The sequence below is a fragment of the Conger conger genome, chromosome 1 (assembly GCF_963514075.1).
Source record: "Conger conger chromosome 1, fConCon1.1, whole genome shotgun sequence".
Lineage (NCBI taxonomy): Eukaryota > Metazoa > Chordata > Actinopteri > Anguilliformes > Congridae > Conger > Conger conger.
Window position 1 is genome coordinate 72,943,046 of NC_083760.1, and position 22,044 is coordinate 72,965,089.

Sequence of the window (22,044 nt, forward strand, 5' to 3'; positions counted from 1 at the left end):
AGCAAAAATACCATCCTACTGAACAAGTTATTACACAAGTAATGATACATTATTGAGAACCCAATTGTCGAATATAGGCTACACTGCCCAGGACAGAAAAGCCATGATTTGTAAACCAGTTGAACTGTAACATGGATGTTTTTTTTTTTCTTCTCCGGAATTTGCAGCGAATCCTAATGCTTTTTCGTCGTTAATTTAATTTGCTTTAGTTGCGTACTCTAAAGAGCGTACATGTCAAATAAACTAGGCTAACATACATACACGTAGGCTACTTCAGCATTTTTTTTCGTACGAAGTCACATACGATTCGTTATATATTATTTAAGAATTCTGGGTTACCAGATTACCAGAATTCTTTCTTTCAATTGCGCGTATAAAGTTACCCAACAAACGTACGCACCTAGGCAACGCTGCGCGTTGTACATATACGCTGCGCGTTACATGTACACACCCATTGCGTACATATAAATATTTACCCATAGGATACACAGAAAGGACAATCATATAACTGCAGACAACTTTAGTATATGCCTGGTTGGGGAATGTTATCCTGTTCAAGCCAAGGGAACATTTCATTACGCTTCAGACAGCAGTTTCTAAAAACAGGTGCGCATCAACCGCCTACATAAAAAGAACCCTTCGTTCAGCCCTGGGAATTTATGTGGTAAGTGTACTTGTCAAGAGTTTATTCAAATAGCTTTATATACAAGTCAGTTGTATGTATTATATCTGCTTTCAAGGGCACCTGTAATAAATCGCAATGGTCTCTTAGTTGTGATGGTGGGGAGTTTTGATTCTTGTTCTCTCAGTAATGGGGGACGCAGCTCTTGTTGTCCGTAAACGGGATTGGTGATTGTTTTCCCTGACCATAGCGACATCGCCACTATATTCAAGTCTTGACTTGTAGATAAACAAATGCCATCATATAGTCTTTGTCCCTTTCCTTGACTAGAAATGCCTTTAAATGACTATAATACTAAGAGTTATGCATTGCAGGTTTCAGCGGGATTTTACCTCTGATCGAGAATTATCCTTATTTATTCTATCAGAAAGTAACTTTTGATTGGCACCTCTGCTGGATTGGAGTTTTCATTGGTTAATTTAGCTATTGCCGATGACAAAGCATACTCCTTTGAGCACTGGTTACCTTTTGGGATCTAGAAATGTGTTCTGTTTACAGTTAAGAATTTCCACAATTTGTGAGTTTCTTATGATATATAAGGAGGCAGAATGATTAGTTAATTTCAAATGAAAGCTACATCATTTCAGTTTCAGAAGATTAAAAAAAACTTTGTCTACAATATAATGAAAATAAAAAATATGTAGCCTATAGGCTCCTGATTGAACAGCTGTAAAAGATGGAGTTGCTCAGTACATATCGTTAGTTGCAGAACAACCTCTACAGAGGTGCACAGCCATTCACAGAATAGTGCTTGTACTCGTGATTCTCAATTTTGTTCAGAAATTCATTCTTAAGAGCTGGAGCAATTAAAACATCACTTATTACCACATATTACCTTTCAGAAGTCCTTCTCCACGTAAATCATGCCAAAGGGAACCTCTTTCACTCTGTGGTTTTACTTCTGGGTCTTTGGAGAGGAGCGCTTGCAAATTGTGGAATTTATTTGCATAACCGCTTGCAATTCAAATTTGAATGTTTTTGTACATTTCCAAGAGTCAGCCCCCTTATTTCAGTCACTGTCACCCCCTTGGAGCTATTCTGAGCCATTGAGGGCTGCACCAGAGCCTGGCACATGCACAATTCCCTCTGGAGTCCCCTTAGGGCCCCAGCTGCTCTGGAAGTGACAATTGGCTCTCTTTGTGGAGTTTCTGGCTGTTGAAAGGACTGAAAGATAGGAAAATCCTTTGGGGTAGAACAGAAGTGGCTGGGGAGGGGGCTGCTGGCTGCAGGGTTGGTCACTTACTATCTGATAGAAGCATGTGGAAGCTTGTGGGGCCATATGCACAAACAGGCCCTCTCTGAGCAGCCAGGACTCAATGTACAGTATAAAAATGGTACAGTCCAATATGAGCACCCCTGCATATTGAAGATACATGGGAGTGCCCCTTTGCAGGGCTTGCTGGGAAGAAGAAGTGGAATACATGATTGTGGATTGTAGAGAGGGAGAAAGAGGGAGAGGGACTCTCAAGAGGTAAGGGAGCTTTGTTCTTGGCAAATCATGATACCTGGGAATGGATTGGGGTGCATAAAGACACCATGGGACAAATTTAATGGGTGGAAATGTGTTTTTCAGGTGATTTGGGCAGTTTGATCACTATTGAAGAGAGGGAAGGGAGAGGACATTGTGCTTAGCTAAAAACAAGGAAATGGAGAGACGGATAGGGGGAGCCATAGCTAGCCAGGGAAGGTGGCTTGATGCCTCTGAGTTGCTAGAGTGGATGTGTGCTGTTTGGGTACTCACATTATTTGACATACACAGGAGGAAGCCTTCATTGTTGTCTTTTGGCATGATTGGTTAGCTTCTGTTTGTTCTTTCTTGGTGTCAGTACTTCTGTGCAGCAGTAGTGCCCAAACTGACAATCAGGCTTTGCACTGTAAAGAATGGGAGGAAACAGTCAGGTTAAGGGCCAGGAAGGAAGTTTTCTGCTCCTAATCAGCAATAAACATGAAAATAATGAAGTTCTAAAAGTTGTTTGTGTTGGATTGATGAGATTAAATGATCAGATTTGTCCTGTTTTGTATTCAGATTGGGAGCTTTCAAAATGGCCGCTCCAATATAGAGCCAGTGCAGTAAGGGACTGCTCACTTCCTGATTCAGCCACTGCTAGTGCTGCTGTGTTTACAGGCTTACTCTCGGTGAATTGCACTATATCATATATATCATGACAGAATTGCTGAAATTACTTAAAATATATATTTATGTGGTAAATATTTGTGGTAATTTAGTGATAGAGGAATGCAGGACATAGGCCTAGTCTAACTGACCAAGGCTCAGAAGAGCTGTTATACCCTGCCCTTCAACCGTAAGTAGTTGGCAGTTGATCTCAGAGCAGACGTTAGCAGTTTGGCTGTGTAAACTCCAAATGTTAATGCTCTGTAATATTTGATAAGTAAACATGTGCTCATAAACTCCCTTGTGTTTCTAATGATGTGTGAAGTTGTTGTTTAGATGGCCATGTGACAGATTGAACCACGCAGTCTATATATTACTGTGTCATCGTGTCCCAAGAACCGTTGAGTAATTCCATTTACACATAAAGGGTTAAAGTCTGAACTTTGGTGGCCTATATTGCTAATAAAATAATTAATGTACTTTTAAAGGAAGCAGGTATATTTCAGTGATTCAAGCCTCCTGTATTTTTATTACCCTATGATAGGAGTGCAATCTGTATTTAGACCATGTGGATAAAATTTATGAGTGGTTACAAAGCCTGAAATTATGTCCCATTCAGTAAGTGTTAACCCTTTCACTGCCGATGGGTAGCTGGAGAGATGTAGTCGGGATCAGCACCTCATATCTTTGCCAGATTTTTGCTGTAAAAAAAGATAAAAAAGAGTTTAGTTTTAAATATCAGTAATAATAAATCAGGTAATTATATAACAATTATCTTATTTAATTAAAGTCCTCATACAAATAAAATGTTCAGTGCTGTTTTTGAGAATTAAAAATAGCGATGAATGCAGCAATAAAGGGGTTAAATGAGGCCTAGAACAATGTCCAGTTAATAATAAAATAGCCTAAACATGCATCCATGAATGAAACATTAGGCTGTCATCACCTGCCTAAAATTAACATAACATAACATAACATAACATTACATAACATTACATAACATAACATAACATAACATAACATAACATAACATAACATAACATAACATAACATAAGGTAATGGCGAGCCCAGCAACAGGCCATTGAACCCAGCAATGCTCACCTTTTCCTACCCCTAAGTGCACCTACTGCCTGGTTTGCCTAATAAAGTAGTAGCTAAATAGTATCTAACGCTGTATCAAGCCTGGTCTTGAAAACACAGAATTTTCCAATTTCCTTTGCCAATTTCCATTTATGCCCTCTCGTTTTGCTAAACAAACTCAGGTGAAATTCACTTAAAATTCACATGAATACATTTGTCCTAGGAATGCAGAAATTACCAAATGTCCATGTTCCCATAATAAATGAAGCCTGACTCTAAAGAGTTAAAAAAAAGTTTCACTATGTAACGTGCAGAAGGCATAACATTCCCTTACTGCAGTACTGGAAAAGCCTTATCACAGCACTGTGCTTCTGTGGCCAAACATTCCATGCACATTAAAAATATACCACTGTGAATTAACTCTGGAGTTCAACTCAACCCTGTCTTATGCACCCTCTTAATAGTCTGCTGAACACTAGAACATTTATCTGTCTACTTCTAAACAGGCTGATTCATAAAGTCTCTTTTTGTATAACATTGTTCAAGCAAACATTTATATCTGTAGTACAAAATCTGCTTTAAAACCTTCACTGTCACACATATTCCATGGATAGTTGTGTATAGGTCACTTGCATAGAAGGCAAAATACTTCATTTTACTGTACTGTCAACTTCAAACTGGAGATACTTATAGTTGGTGGTTGTTAATTCTCTCACAGTCCCTCAACTTTGCAAGCCTCTCACTGGCTTTAACTGACGGTCCCGCCCATTGCCTGCTAGTTTCTGTTGAGCACAGCCTAGCAGATTTAACCGTCGAAGAACACGTACCTTTCTGCCATTATCCTTGCAGTTCTTTAGCTCGCAGCTACGCTGGCTGTGCAAACACTCAGCTCTCCTTGGTGCTGAAGTACAACATTTGCACTGGTCTGTAATGACTGGCTTAAGATAAATAACTTTACACTTAGCTTGCACTTGTTCTGCATCATGTGCTTTAGGGTTGGTCGTGCTGTAGCTCGCAATTTGATCCCTTGTGAAAATAGCTCAAAGGGATGTTTTCAGACTCATACTCCTTTCTGTAGTTCATTTTTTAATTTGAACTGTTTCTGGACACTGTATGTTCCCAGTATCCCCTCTCAGCTAAGTTTTAAAATCTCAGCTCTTCTGTGGTAGATTCCCATGAGCCATTGCCCTTCTCTGTTGTTAAAGATCCAAGCAGGAAGTGAAGAACCTCTCATCTCTCTGTTTTCCTTTCACTGGCCCTCCTCTTCCTGTTATAGTAGTTCATTGAAACAGGAAGTTCCAAAAACCTGTGAATTACTTGGAATTATAGCTGAAAATGGGGAAAAACCCTGTTTAAAAGCATGTAACTCTGTTATTTTTTTTGTTTTTGTTTTTAAATTGTGGGCTAGTATCTTGATGCATTTGCAGATATTCATTTTAATTCACATTATGACTCGCAGTACAAATACATCTCTCCTGTATCAGGACACTTACGCAGCCTTTGAAATATCTTTGTTTGATAAGGCCACCTATTTAAATTAATCTCAACTGTCTACATTTTTCTGCATTATGTGGTTGAATCATTTAAAAGCACACTAAAAAATATACAGCATATTTACATTGAAGCTGATCTGGTTTTAGTGCAGATAATACTGTAATGTATGTCACAATATGAGATTTTTGTTCTTTAGATCAGCTTGAAAACAACAGCCACTGTACTTTTTGACATCTTCATTATTTGTTCTTTTAGATTCATACAAGTCTCTGTAATTTATAATAAAAAATCCCTTGTGCTGAACTATCATTTCTTCCAAATATGAAAATGCCTGCCACTCACTCTACACACACTTAGGAACAGCTCACTGCAGCACCTTTTATGTGGAACTGCCTGTGTGTTTTACAGCTTTTGAATGCATTCATCAGCCAACAGAATGTGTTACTATCCCAACTATCCCCATGTTCTAGCTGTATTTTATGCTTTTTTTGGCCTGTGGTTCTTTGTTTCAAAGTTCTGAGAAACAGATTAAATTACATTACATTATTGGCATATGCTCTTATCCAGAGCAACGTACAGTTGATTAGACTAAGCAGGAGACAATCCTCCCCTGGAGCAATGCAGGGTTAAGGGCCTTGCTCAAGGGCCCAATGGCTGTACAGATCTTATTGTGGCTACACCGGGATTAGAACCACCAACCTTACGTGTCCCAGTCATTTTACCCTAACCACTACGCTACAGGCCGCCCTAAATAAACTGCAACTATTATCACAGTGTCACAACACTCCTTTCTCTGTTTCCAGGTCTTACAACTGTCACGCCCGTCAGCTGCCACAGGACACTCGCATTTGTCCATACGCCAATCAAGAACTCACTGAAGACGTAAGGGATTGTGTTTCAACTCATTTGTTTTCTTGGTTAATTGATAATCATTGCACTCTGTCAAACATGGGTGAAACTTGTTTACCAGTTTATTTAAAAGGTAGTTGCTTTAAGTAAATATAATTATGGTATAATATAATTACTTTGTCTTGCTACCACCCTTTAATGACTCCCAGAAGAGTAGCTTTTGTTTTTTTTCTGCAAATATTTATTTTTTATATTCTATTCAATCATTTGCCATATCTTCTATTTCTTTGTGACTTAGGCTACTCATACTTATAATTTATTATAATTATAAAGAGTTATATTGTCCCCACACTGTTCAGCAAAGACTGTTCAGCTCACTGGTACACTGAGGAGCAGCTGAGAGAGACAGTTGCTTGGCAGGTGTTGCTAGCATTTCTTCCAAGCATGACAATGTTACCAACTCACAGTGCAGTCACTTAGGAACAGCTGGCAAAAAGAACTAACTGCTGTCGCTGTCGATCTGGAACAGTTGTTTTTGCATGAATTCATCAACCAGCAGTAGTCAGGGCCTATGATATACAGATACATTTTAGCATGTTATTGCTTCAATCTAGTAAATCAGCATTCAAATACTTGCTCTTCGGTGATAATGATTTTGAAATATAATACAAATGATTGAGTAAAGCAAGTTCATGAACAAATAATGTTATAAAATAATAACAGACACCAGGAAGTCAGCCTTGAGTCAGCTGGTACAGTATGTGAATATGTTTGGAATGTAACATGTATTACAGTTCTTTGGATACAACACAAGACTAATATACACCACAGAGCCAAATAACTCCTGCCATTACATTAAGGAGACCTTCAGACTATGCTTGTTTGAGAGCTTCTATTTGTCAGTGCAAACATTATTTATACAACTGCAAACTGATTTCACAAAGCCAAAAGGACTGATAGACTCCACTCATCTTATACAACAGTGCTTTGTTTTTGCAGAGTAATAGAAGCTGTCACTGTAACTGCAGGCAATCACAAAGGCATGGGGCACTGAGAGCACTAAAACATTTCTTACACATATGTTTTACAATCTGTTTTAAAACCCTGCCCCAGCTGCTCATGCCTGACTGGGTGGCAGACTACGTAGGAGATGGTGCAAGTCAAGCAGCATTTTTCCTTGATCAAATCAGCATTTTCCATGTGTGAGTCACTACCCTGTCACCACCCTTATATGGCATGGAGGGCGGGCCTGACTTGAAGAGTGAGAAGTGAGCTGCTTAAAAACAGCAGTGGCAGGAAACAACCGGCTTGGCACAGGTAAGCAATCAAAAATCAGCTTTCTTTACTCCTTTGTAGCAGTTAATTACTTAACTTTCTTTTCTTAATGGTATATGAATCTGAATTTATCTGACCGAAAATACTATAAAATAGTAGGGGATGTTTAGCCTGTTGTGCAGCTTTGCATCTGAACTGACGGCTTTGCTAAATATTTTTGTGAATAAATCGAACTGACACTCCCATCTTTTCTTTTATTTTATGAAAACTTGGTGTTTTTCCATGTGACATCCCAGAGCTTTACAAAAGTAGCTACTAAAAACGTCAATTCAATTAAATTTTTTAATGATACATCCAGCATGAATTGTACATTAGTCAGTGCCTGTAATACTGGTACTTACCCGTATTCATTTATTTTACTTTCACTAATTCGATGTACAATCAGGAAAGGAAATGGGCTTGTAATATTAACTTGGTCTCAATTGTCCCTGTGTATATCAATCTAATGCTTAAATCTCAATTGTGTTTCCCTTGAATGTCTTGCACTTACGGGGTTTAGAGATCCAGGACCACAGTTGGACAGCAGTTGTTGCTGCCCAGCTGTGGGGTAGATGGGGGTTGTAATGTGAGCTTTTACTTGTCAGAGATGAGGGGTGGCATTACGCCAACTGAGATTCCACTAGCAGGGGTCTCAAACCCAGTAGATCCCCTTTAACCATAGTCTAGTGGTCATACAAAAAAAAATTATGAACCAAAAATACGATTGAACCTCTTGATTTACCTGTACAATTAGTACATCATAGTGTACTAAATTATTATCACTATTGCACTGCCAGCCAGTGACATTTCAGAAGGAGAAACTTTAAGACTAACTTTCTCAATGGTAGACTTTTCATACGGTAAACTTTACTTTCTTAAGGGTACTCTTTTTTTAACTTCAGTTGTTAATCAGTTGTCAATACGGTATTACAAAGTAAAAATAGAGTGCAATCTTCCTGGATTGGTTTATTGATTAGATTAGATTATCAACCCAAATTTGACTAAAGATGAAACATTTTACGTTGAAAAGATGACCGCAGAGGTAATTCTGTTTTGTGTAAAGAAACCGCTTGTGACTTATAACAAAAAATAGCATGTTCAGAAAAACCCACACTGTAGCCGTATACATAAGCCGATATGAAAACTTTTCTGCAGACTGTTGATCAGCTCAACTAGCTTAAAAAAGGAATTTAAACACTTTAAACCACATTAATGCACATTAATTTTAAGGACATTAATGGATTATATTTAACCCTTTAGCATATGCTGTGAAGCTTAATTTCTCATTACCATATCCCATCCCATTGCCCATATCCCAATATAATCTCAATTCAGACTTGTGTTGAGTTGAGTTCCATTTGTACGTATGGCCTCTTTTTGAATTGTTATATGTAGTCTGTTGCGCTGTTTCAGAACTGGACAGCAACCAGGCTTTCTGTGGCTACAGCAACAAACACAAATTTGTGTTCTGACTGTGGTTATACAATTTATTTATTTAGTCACCAGATGACAAAATGAAAAGGCATAAAATAAAATTGTGTCTTTCACAATACTTTTCCAAAGATTTACTTTAGCTGTGAAAATGAAAGTTCTGAAGCAAATTCAGTATTTAAGTCAAAAATATTTCTTCTGGGCTGGGCATACCAATCACATCCTTGGGTGAGTCATCAGTTTTAGATAAGTAAACGACTGGTCCCTCATGTCTTCCTAAGGATGGAAAATGTAACAGATGTTATGGAAAAAGAGTGTGCTTTACATTGAGTGAATAGTTAAGTAGTTAATGTAAAAGGTGATTAAAAGATTGATTAAAAAGTGTTGTTCAACTGAACACTTTCCCTGAGTTTGACCTTTTCCTATACAGTAGCTATAGATTGTAACATTACTGACATTATGGTTTTAGACTAGTCAAGAGCAAAGTCAAGGGGTTGTAGATATTTGTTGTGGAAAGGGACACGCCGCCATTCAGGGAAATTTGCAAGCCTCTTCAGCCCATTTTAACTTCATCATCTTCTTTATTTGCAGGCACACTCTGAGCCAGAAGACAGACATGGCCGACAAGGAGCAAATCAAAAAGACAGCAGTCAAGGTTCTGTGTTGCGTGGAGAAGGTCTCCTCCTTTGCCTCCTCCATAGACCCCCTTTTTGGTGTGGTCACCAGCCTGGTAGGAGTGATGCGAAAGGGCTTGGAAGCTAAAGAAGACCACCCTCTGGAAAAGGACTTCAGGGAGATCCATAACAAGCTGGAGAGCATCTCCAAGAAGAACATGATGACCCTAAAGCAGATCGGTATTGATGAGGTCAATGAGACCTTCGGCAAGTACGAGGAGTACATCAAGCATCAGTACACAGCCTTTAGCAATATGGTGGAGAGTGTTAAGATGCACCCAGAGGCCGCAGGTCAGCACATGGCGAAGTTTGAGAATATCTATGAAAGAGACAAGAGCGACCTCAGCTTGAACGTCTACTACCGGGGTGTGACGGGCACTGATGCGGTCTTTGGCAGGGCTCTGCTCAAAGTCTACCTGGAACACTGCAACTACGACCGCAGGGTGATGGAGCACAGATGCTCCCACCTGGCCCATCTCTTTCACATTGGGCTCATCTCCTTCATGGCATATACCTCTGTCACCGAGGACGACGAGGATGAAGTCAGGGATAAGTGGGCTCCCAGAATGGCAGACATCCATGCCAAAATGCAAGACGCCCTGAGACAGTGCAAGTAGGACTGCCCTTAAAGTGGCCATGTAACTGGTATAACTGGTGTGGATAATCTACTGATACTACCTTTTATTGACGTTAGCATCCTGAGATAAATTGCAATAAAAACAAACCCAAAATGAAGAAGAATCAATGGCTGATTTTTGCGATAATATTGTTAATAAATTGTTAATTGTTTATAAAATTCATTTATTTATTAATTTTCCATGGGTGGATTGTACTTTCTTCTATAGCTATGCTGTTAAAATAAAATCCTTTAAAGATGTATTGAATGCACTTGGTTTCTTGACCACTTTTAGCTGTAACACTTTAATGTAGTTACATTTCATATGCTGGAACTTTGTAATGGCTGTCTTGGGATTCAGAACTTGATGAATGTATTCCTATATGAAATAATAATAATAAAGAATTAACAATATGTATTATGTGCTGTGCATTTCTTTAAATAATCAAATTAAGGACATTTACAAGGTAACACAGATTGGCACCAAAATCATTGCAACCTATATTTATGATATATAATATCAAGTTACATTACATATTGCCCGTGTAATACAAATAAGGTATTACATAATCGGTTTCATGTTAAACAGTATATACAGTACATCACTACAAAATGTCTATTCAATTCCATTTTTGGCCCCAGGATGCCGGCAAATGCACTTGAAAGACATCTTAACTTCTAAACATAAATTAACTATTTATCTATTCATTTTTTTAGGATTCTATCAGCATTTGTACTGTGTTACATTATTGACACCACATTCAATCTTACGCTCAAAACTGGGTATGTGTTCACTTCAGGTCATGATTATGGAGTTCATGAACCTGAACTCAAAATATTCCCTCCGAGATTATGTCAGGCTCTAGAAAACTAGAATTAGAATGGTGTTACACCAAATTGTATATTTTTTACTTTGCCTGCAATTATATTTTATGCCAATATAGGTAGTATTTGATACCATTTCAAAATTAGCCAAAAGCCATCCTGTACTGTCTAAAAATGCACCCGGCCTTTCCTCCCCATCCTACTGTATCCGACCATTTCACTACCATTCTAAAAAAGTGCTTGTCAATATCTTTAAAGGTACTATAGGTAAGCTTTTTTTGTTAAAACATTGTTACAAGAAATCCCTTCCTATCATTGAAAAAGGCTCACTCACCCTCTGCCTGTGTTTATAGTCCTTAAATTCGAATTTCCATTGACGACTCGGGGGGTTTCAACATCAGTGCATTCACAGAGAAGGGAAAGGATAAACAGTGTTCTGGTTTGAGGGTTTTTGTTGCTGCAAATTCCTCTCTTGACCGTTAGGAGTCCAAAATTACCTATTGTGCCTTTAATAAGTTATTTTTAGCCTCATATTAATGATAAAATTCTATCTTCATCTTACTTGATCTCAGTAAACCATTTGATACTGTAGACCAATGGTTCCCAAACCTCAATTCAGGCTCCCTGAAGCAATTTAGATATTTCAGGTGTTCCAACTCAAGCACACCTGAACACATGAAATATCTGGATCAAGCAAGGGTATCCGTTGTTATGTTTGGGAACTACTGCTGTAGACTATTAATTATTTGACATCGACTCAGCAAGTGAGCAGGAATTTGTGGGCAAGCACTCTAATGCTTCAGATCACGGCTGACATGCTGATTTCAGTAGATTCTTTTGAATGAGAAATCCCCAACTAATGTAGGGATGGAGTCCACAGGGTTCTGACCGCAGTCCATTCTTATTCTCTAAATAACAGTGGACTGAGGAAGATATAATATTAGCACAGAATACATTTTTACTCCTATGCAGATGACATGCAGTCTGTGAAATGCAGTCAAGCAGTTTCTGTGAAACTAGGAATGGTATGCCAAGTGGTGACCTTACTGGCATGCACTAATGACATCAGAAAGAGGATAATGATGACTAACGCTCTCCTTCATAAACCACACGAAAATGAAAAAGTACTATCAACAGGTCAACATTTAGGTGGTGTGATTGATTCTTCTTGGACTCACACATAAAATCTGTCTCAAGGGCTGGATATTTACACTAAATTAACATTGCCAAGATCTGGCACATCCTCTCTTTGATGCCGAGACTGAACTAATGCTCTTTGTTGTTGTTGTTGTTGTTATTGTTGTTGTTGTTGTTGTTGTTGTTCTTCTTCTTCTTCTTCTTCTTCTTCTTCTTCTTCCAAATTTAATCAAATTCATCATCATTTTCATTTAACAAAACTAGGAGCACTGCATCAATCAAAAAACAATGTGCTAAGCCAATTTGCAGTAATATTTTATTTTATACAATAAAATGACTGTTTTGCAATGTTTATCATTTGATCTAAGCCAGGGGTACACAACAAGGGATGATCCGGTTCAGGATTTAGCATCAACTTCTGCTCTTAATTATTTAATTAGCTCAATTATACCTTGATCTGACATTTGTACAAGCACCAGTCACTGCTGCAGACTGTGAGTGTGTCCTAATGATTTTACTCAGCTCAAGTACAGGAGTGAAGCAGAGTAGTTTATAGAGCTGTAAGAAAATCAATGCTAAGGTAAATGGCTTGAACAAAAACCTGTACTCAGATTGGCCCTCCAGGACTGAAGTTGTGCACCCCTGATGTACGCACAGTTATCAATGTTTGCCTGGTTATTAAATGGCATAAGTCGTGTGAATCTTAGTCTAATTCAACTTTTTTTCCTATGCCATAGGTTCCTATCATTTTGAGAGGCCCGTAAAACTACATTTGCACCCCAACACTGTTGCAATGGCTGAGATCCTGGAAGACCGTGACAAGCTGAAGAAGGGCCTGGTCAAGGTGCTGCAGTGCGTGGCCACCATCTCCTCAGCTGCCACTGTGGTCAACCCAATATTTGGGGTAGCTGGCTCCTTGATCCGGGTGGTTCTGCATCACGTAGACGACGAGGACATCAAGACACTCAAGCGGGAGTTTGGCAGTGTAAACCGGGCCCTGGATGAGATCTCCCAGCAGAACCGCAATGCCCTGCTGCAGATCAAGAAGGAGACCCTGGACAGCCAGTACTGCCACGTGGAGGAGAACCTGCGCCACCAGTTCCGCAAGTTCATGGAAATTGTGGAGGCCCGGCCCGATAACCGGAACAGCAAGATTGAGGCCTTTAAGGAGAGCTATGCCGATGACCTGGGCGACCAGAATCTGTACACTCTCTATGAGGGTGTGATGGGAAAAGCCAAGCTCTTCAGCAAGCCCGTTCTGGAGGTGTACATGAAGCACTCACAAGGTGATCGCCGTGTAATGGAACGCCTGTGCACCCGCCTCACGTATCTCTTCTGCATCGGCCTCATCGCCCTGATGGGCTACAGTGCCCTGATCGAAGATGATGAAGAAGGCATCAGTGAAGATTGGGCAGCCAAGATGGAAGACGTGCAGGAGAGGATGGAAGAAGTACTCAGAAGGTGCAAGTGATTCCTCGGAACCTCCCCATCGCAAATAACCCTGCCTGCATTCTCCAACCACTTCCCCAACTTTGTCTTTCTCTGGTGATTCTGACACCATTTAAATTTCTTAGAATTGAAATTCACAGCTATTCTTTGGAAATTGTATAATGGTATGTTTGGCATGATTGGAATTATTTTTTTCTATTATTGTCTTAAGGCAAATCTTATTACAGCTTGACAAACTATGTTGAAGTATGCAGATGCTACTATCAAAAGTAATTCCCACCAATACAAGAAAACCCACTATGTTCACTTCTATTATGTGGAAGCAGTAATATGGAATGTTAGCTTTTTCACTGAACTGAAGTTCCAAATAACTGCCAACCATACAACAAGACAGGCCAGTGAACATATAATGTTGTTCTTTCAACATTATAAACAACACTTGCCAGTAGACCAGCACTAGACCATAGTTTGCCAGGTAAAAAATAAAATTCCATACCAAAAATAAGCCACACAAAATTGGATAAAGACAAGCCAAAGTTGGTGACGGGTGGGGGTGGGGGGTTGGGGTTTGGGGGACAATGATGCAAGTACCATAATCTCACATACAACATGCAATTATTTTGTACACTACACCTTAATATATCCTCAACACTACAATTCTACATATTGCCATCTAGTTTGTCATGCATTGTTTGCCCAATTGAAACTTTACTCATATGAACTGACATGTAACCAGACTATTTTATATTTTATTTAGGTTTCAATCAAGACCAAGTGATCACTACATATTTTTTTAATAGTATTCACAGCACAGATATACAACTAGAATGATGCAGTAAAATTAGAACAGGTGGAATCTCTTTCAAAATGGGAAACACTAACATATATTTACCTGTGAATAAGACAAGGTAGCTGATTGTTCTCTGTCTCAAACACTAACTATCATGTACTACTGCACATCTCACTGAACTGAACGACCACTGTCAGTAATCTTAATTTCCCCTGCAAGATGAGGACTTCTGTCATAGCTACTTATCACACATAAATGCATACACATAGGTCATACAGAAAAATATATATGCATGCACCCTGTGTAACTCCCTCTTACACTTTCAGAAGAAAGCATTCCATAGAGGAACCCTATTTAGTTATGTTTTTTGGCAAAATAGTTCTATCTGGGAGCTGTACACTTCTCACGCCTACTGTAGAGGGTTCCATAAAGGCCACTTTTTTCTGACAGTGTATGCCTGATTAAAAATGCCAATAGTGCCTATTCACAAGTTGTTTTACTTATATTTTCCGAGTACCTCTGTATGGCTGATTGAGTTTGCCCTAGGACCACAATGTTTCTGTTTCGTTTTGTTGCAACATGACACAATCTGAATGCTGTTCATTTGGTTTTTGATGCCACCTCATTATCTTTAAAATGCTAAGCATCTTTGATGTGTACTGTTTGTGATCCATATAGGAAGTCTGGCGATGTATTGTCCTGACTCTTTACTATATATTATGCTAAGTAGACTCTAAGAACCTCTGTAATGTATGGTGTACATACAGATGAAACTGCACTTTGAAAAGAAACTGGCATTGGCTTTTAAGTACATCTACATGTATGCTCTGAATATGACTTCTCCCATGTTCCTCTGTCCTCTTATTGATTTTTTTTATGTTTTATATCTAATAATAATTAAATGCACAGCTATCAATAAAGATTTATGACAAATTCGTTTCTTGTAATGTTTTTACTAGCTTTCAATTTTCTAAACATAAATTATAATTTCATAACCATTACGAACATTTGTGAGTAATCACCCTTACCAATAATGACTTGGCACTGCACAGCAACACCATCTCTCACGTCATGTAAAAGTAGATTGCTCAAGCAGTTCCCTATGTAGTATATAGTCTGCAGTTCTCCTGACATAAACTCACCTGCTATTTCAGGAAAATAAAGTTGTTCTTTTGGAGAACATTGTATATATATGAAATGAAACAAAAAAATATAAATATATTTGCCAGTGCTTCCAGCTCCAAGTTATATGTTTTTCTACCACTAGAAGTCAGCAAAGAGGAAGATGGAAGACGTGCAGGAGAGGATGGAAGAAGTACTCAGAAGGTGCAAGTGATTCCTCGGAACCTCCCCATCGCAAATAACCCTGCCTGCATTCTCCAACCACTTCCCCAACTTTGTCTTTTTCTGGTGATACTGACACCATTTAAATTTCTTAGAATTGAAGTTCACAGCTATTCTTTGGAAATTGTATAATGGTATGTTTGGCATGATTGGAATTATTTTTGATGCAAGTACCATAACCTCACATCCAACATGCAATTATTTTGTACACTACACCTTAATATATCCTTGACACAACAATTCTACATATTGCCATCTAGTTTGTCATGCATTGTTTGCCCAATTGAAACTTTACTCATACGCAAGTGATCACTACATTTAAAAGAAAATAGTATTTACAGCACAGGTATACAACTAGAATGATGCAGTAAAATTAGAACAGGTGGAATCTCTTTCAAAATGGTAAACACTAACATATTGTTACCTGTGAATAAGACAAGGTAGCTGATTGTTCTCTGTCTCAAACACTAACCATCATGTACGGTAACTACTACGACCACTGTCAGTAATCTTAATTTCCCCTGCAAGATGAGGATTTCTGTCATAGCTACTTATCACACATAAATGCATACACACAGGTCATACAGAAAAATATATATGCATGCACCCTGTGTAACTCCCTCTTACACTTTCAGAAGAAAGCATTCCATAGAGGAACCCTATTTAGTGCAAGTTATGTTTTTTGGCAAAATGGTTCTATCTGGGAGCTGTACACTTCTCACGCCTACTGTAGAGGGTTCCATAAAGACCACTTTTTTCTGACAGTGTATGCCTGATTAAAAATGCCAATAGTGCCTATTCACAAGTTGTTTTACTTATATTTTCCGAGTACCTCTGTATGGCTGATTGAGTTTGCCCTAGGACCACAATGTTTCTGTTTCGTTTTGTTGCAACATGACACAATCTGAATGCTGTTCATTTGGTTTTTGGTGCCACCTCATTATCTTTAAAATGCCAGGCATCTTTGATGTGTACTGTTTGTGATCCATATAGCAAGTATGCAGTTCTCCTGACATAAACTCACCTGCTATTTCAGTAAAATAAAGTTGTTCGTTTGGAGAACATCGTATATATATGAAATGAAACAAAAAATATATCAATATATTTGCCAGTGCTTCCAGCTCCAAGGCATATGTCCATAAGGTCCAGCACAAACCACCAGATGAGAAAATATCAATTTATTCCACCATTAAAATAACACTTAATAGTTTCATTTTAACTATCTAAAAAGACTAAATAGCATGCAGCATTTAAAATGAATAGCTGCACAATCAAAATCCTCACCTATAGATTCTGTATGTCAAATCTGTTGCTACGGGAATGACCTACAGTAATACTGAATGAGTTCATTCATTCAGGCTACTTAAATTTAACACAAAATCCCAGAAGACATCTTTCACATGGTTTGTCATTATCAGACCCCTGTGACCAATATTAATAAATTAACAACTTGTTTAATTTAATTCATCAAGTTTCACAAGACTAATGTACACCACAGAGCCAAATAAAAAATAAATCAGCATTGTCCATGTGTGAGTCACTACCCTGTCACCACCCTTATATGGCATGGAGGGTGGGCCTGTCTTGAAGAGGGGGAAGTGAACTGCTTTAAAAACAGCAGTGGCAGGAAACAAGGTACAGGCTTGACACAGGTAAGCGATCAAAACAAGCTTTGTTTACTCCTTTGTAACAGTTCATTCCTTAACTCCTTAACTTTCTTTTCTTAATGGTATATGCTTCTTTCTGAATTTATCTGACCGAAAATGCTATAAAATAGTATGGGATGTTTAGCCTGTTGTGCAGCTTTGCATCTAAACTGACGGCTTTGCTGAATATTTTCATGAATAAATCGAACTGATTTATTTTCTTTAAAAAGGTTTTTTTATTTAATGAAAACTTATTGTTTTTCCATGTGACATCCCAGAGCTTTACAAAAGTAGCTACTAAAAACGTCAATTCAGTTCTTTTTTTAATGATACATCCAGCATGAATTGTACATTCGTCAGTGCCTGTAATACTGGTACTTACCCCGATTCCTTTATTTTACTTTCACTTATTCGATGTACAATCAGGAAAGGAAATGGGCTTGTAATATTAACTTGTATATACTTGGTCTCAATTGTCCCTGTGTATGTCAATCTGATGCTTAAATCTCAATTGTGTTTCCCTTGAATGTCTTGCACTTACGGGGTTTAGAGATCCAGGACCACAGTTGGACAGCAGTGGTTGCTGCCCAGCTGTCGGGTAGATGGGAGTTGTAATTTGAGTTTTTACTTGTCAGAGATGAGGGGTGGCATTACGCCAACTGAAATTCCACTTGCAGGGGTCTCAAACTCCAAACTGTCCCAGTAGATCCCCCTTTAATCATAGTCTAGTGGTCCCATTAAAAAAATTATGAACCAAAAATACGATTGAACCTCTTGATTTACCTGTACAATTAGTACATCATTGTGTACAAAATTATAATAACTATTGCACTTCCCAGCCAGTGACATTTCAGAAAGAGAAACTTTAAGACTAAAATCTCTCAATGGTAGACTTTTCATCTGGTATACTTCAGTTGTCAATCAGTTGTCAATAAGGTATTACAAAGTAAAAATAGAGTGCAATCTTCCTGGATTGGTTCATTGATTAGATTAGATTATCAACCCACATTTGACTAAAGATGAAACATTGTACATTGAAAAAATTATGTTTTGTGTTAAGAAACCCTTTGTGACTAATGACTAAAAATAGTATGTTCAGAAAAACCCACACGGTAGCCTTATACATTAGCCGAGATAAAAACTTTTCTACAGACTGTTGATCAGCTCAACTAGCTTGAAAAACCACATTAATGCACTTGAATTTTAAGGACATTAATGGATTATATTTAGTCCTTTAGCATATGCTGTGAAGCTTAATTTCTCATTACCATCATAGTGAGTGCCCATATATATCCCAATATAATCTCAATTCAGACTTGTGTTGAGTTGAGTTCCATTTGTACCTATGGCTTCTTTTTGAATTGTTGTATGTAGTCTGTTTCACTGTTTCAGAACTGGACAGCAACCAGGCTTTCTGTGGCTACAGCAACAAACACAAATTTGTGTTCTGACTGTGGTTATACAATTTATTTATTTAGTCACCAGGAGACAAAATCAAAATGCATAAAATAAAATTGTGTCTTTCACAATACTTTTCCAAAGATTTACTTTAGCTGTGAAAATGAAAGTTCTGAAGCAAATTCAGTATTTAAGTCACAAATATTTGTTCTGGGCTGGGCATACAAATCACATCCTTGGGTGAGTCATAATTTTTAGATCAGTAAACTACTGGTCCCTCATGTCTTCCTAAGGATGGAAAATGTAACAGATGTTACGGAAAAAGAGTGTGCTTTACATCCAGTTAAGTAGTTCATGTAAAAGGTTATTAAAAGATTGATTAAAAAGTGTTGTTCAACTGAACACTTTCCCTGGGTTTTACCTTTTCCTATACAGTAGCTATAGATTGTAACATTACCAACATTATGGTTTCAGACTAGTCAAGAGCAAAGTCAAGGGGTTGTAGATCTTTGTTGTGGAAAGGGACACGCCATCATTCAGGGAAAACATAATTTGCAAGCCTCTTCAGCCCATTTTAACTTCATCATCTTCTTTATTTGCAGGCACACTCTGAGCCAGAAGACAGACATGGCCGACAAGGAGCAAATCAAAAAGACAGCAGACAAGGTTCTGTTTTGGGTGGAGAGGTTCTCCTCCCTTGCCGCCTCCATAGACCCCATTTTTGGTGTGGTCTCCGGCCTGGTAGGACTGATGCGAAAGGGCTTGGTGGCTGAAGAAGACCATCCTCTGGAAAAGGACTTCAGGGAGATCCATAACAAGCTGGAGAGCATCTCCAACAATAACATGATGACCCTAAAGCAGATCGCTATTGATGAGGTCAATGAGAACTTCGGCACGTACGAGGAGTACATCAAGCATCAGTACGCAGCCTTTAGCGAAATGGTGGAGCATGTTAAGATGCACCCAGAGGCCGCAGATCAGGACATGGCGAAGTTTGAGAATATCTATGAAAGAGACATGAGCGACATGAGCTTGAACGTCTACTACCGGGGTGTGATGGGCACTGATGTGATCTTCGGCAGGGCTCTGCTCAAAGTCTACCTGGAGCACTGCAACTACAACCTCATGTTGATGGAGCACAGATGCTCCCACCTCGCCCATCTCTTTCACATTGGGCTCATCTCCCTCATGGCATATACCTCTGTCACCAAGGACAACGAGGATGAAGTCAGGGATAAGTGGATTCCCAGAATGGAAGAAATCCATGCCAAAATGCAAGACGCCCTGAGACAGTGCAAGTAGGACTGCCCTTAAAGTGGCCATGTAACTGGTGTAACTGGTGTGGATAATCTACAGATACTAACCTTTATTGAAGTTAGCATAAATTGCAATTAAAACAAACCCAAAATGAAGAAGAAACAATAGCTGATTTTTAAGATAATATTGTTAATATGGTGTTTATAAAAATTAACTCTTTTCATGGTGGATTGTACTTTCTTCTATAGCTATGCTGTTAAAATACAATCCTTTAAAGATGTATTGAATGCCCTTGGTTTCTTGATCACTTTTAGCTGTAACACTTTAATGTAGTTACATTTCATATGCTGGAACTTTGTAATGGCTGCCTTGGGATTCAGAACTTGATGAATGTATTCCTATATGAAATAATAATAAAATCCCATGATTTAACAATTCGACAATGTATTATGTGCTGTGCATTTCTTTAAACAATCAAATTAAGGACATTTACACAGTAACACAGATTGCCACCAAAGTCATTGCAACCTATATTTATGATATATAATATCAAGTTACATTACATATTGCCTGTGGAATACAAAAAAGGTATTACAGCACTCCAAAAATGTCTATTCAATTCCATTTTTGGCTCCAGGGTGCAGGCAAATGCACTTGAAAGACATCTTAACTTCTAAACATAAATCAACTATTCATCTATTCATTTTGTTATGATTCTATCAGCATTTGTACTTTCACATTCAAATAAATGAAACTGTTACATTAATGACACCACATTCAACCTTACCCTCAAAACTGGGTATGTGTTCTCATCTATTCAGGTCATGCTTATGGAGTTCATAAACTTGAATTCAAAATATTCCCTCCGAGATTACTTGATGTCAGGCTCTAGAAAACTAGAATAAAAATGGGGTTACACCAAATTGTATATTTTTTACTTTGCATGTAATAATTCTTAATGCCAATATAGGCAGGCAGTCATCTTGTACTCCTTACATGTTAAAGAAGAAAATAAGAACAACCCCGTGTTTCAATTTGATACCATTTCAAAATTAGAAAATAAAATCCTGTACTGTCGAAAAATGCACCCGGCCATTTCTCCCCATCCTACTGCATCCAACCATTTCTCTACCATTCTCTAAAAGTACTTGTCAATATCTTTAAAGTTACAATAGCTAAGCTTTTTGTGTTAAAACATTGTTACAAGACACATCGAAATGCCTTCCTATCATTGAAAAAGGCTCACTGACATGTTGACTCACCCTCTGCCTGTGTTTATAGTCCTTAAATTCAAATTTCTAATGACGACTCAGGGAGTTTCAACATCAGTGCATTCACAGAGAAGGGAAAGGGGTAAACAGTGTTGTGGTTTGAGGGTTTTTGTTGCTGCAATTCATCTCTTGACCGTTAGGAGTCCAAAATTACCTATTGTACCTTTAATAAGATATTTTTAGCCTCATATTAATGATAGAATTCTATCCTCATCATACTTGATCTCAGTAAACCATTTGATACTGTAGACCAATGATTCCCAAACCTCAATTCAGGCACCCTGAGGCAATTCAGATATTTCAGGTGTTCCAACTCAAGCACACCTGAACACATGAAATATCTGGATCAAGCAAGGGTATCCATTTTTAGGTTTGGGAACTACTTCTGTAGACTATTAATTATTTTACATAGGCTCAACAAGTGAGCAGGAATTTGTGGGCAAGTACTCAAATGCTTCAGATTATGGCTGACATTCTGATTTCAGTGGGTTCTTTTGAATGAGATGCATGTCATCTTTTGAACGCAGATGACATGCAGTCTGTGAAATGCAGTCAAGCAGTTTCTGTGTAACCAGGAATGGTATGCCAAGTGGCGACCTTACTGGCATGCACTAATGACATCAGAAAGAGGATTATGATGACTTGCGCTCTCCTTCATAAACCACACGAAAAT

The 22,044-nt window shown here is 38.3% G+C and overlaps 3 protein-coding genes across 3 annotated transcripts; all 3 read left to right on the forward strand.

The window, feature by feature from the left end:
- Positions 1–2,074: 2,074 nt before the first annotated feature.
- rpz (rapunzel) lies at positions 2,075–14,207 on the forward strand. Its single transcript, XM_061261878.1, has 3 exons — positions 2,075–2,153; positions 6,174–6,252; positions 12,954–14,207. The coding sequence occupies exon 3, from the start codon at positions 13,010–13,012 to the stop codon at positions 13,685–13,687; it is 678 nt and encodes a 225-aa protein (XP_061117862.1). The 5' UTR covers positions 2,075–2,153; positions 6,174–6,252; positions 12,954–13,009; the 3' UTR covers positions 13,688–14,207.
- LOC133140291 (protein rapunzel-like) lies at positions 7,299–10,668 on the forward strand. Its single transcript, XM_061260113.1, has 2 exons — positions 7,299–7,536; positions 9,556–10,668. The coding sequence occupies exon 2, from the start codon at positions 9,581–9,583 to the stop codon at positions 10,253–10,255; it is 675 nt and encodes a 224-aa protein (XP_061116097.1). The 5' UTR covers positions 7,299–7,536; positions 9,556–9,580; the 3' UTR covers positions 10,256–10,668.
- A 5,263-nt stretch (positions 14,208–19,470) lies between the features above and the next one.
- LOC133116719 (protein rapunzel-like) lies at positions 19,471–20,219 on the forward strand. Its single transcript, XM_061226651.1, has one exon. The coding sequence runs from the start codon at positions 19,471–19,473 to the stop codon at positions 20,143–20,145; it is 675 nt and encodes a 224-aa protein (XP_061082635.1). The 3' UTR covers positions 20,146–20,219.
- The last annotated feature ends 1,825 nt before the right edge of the window (positions 20,220–22,044 follow it).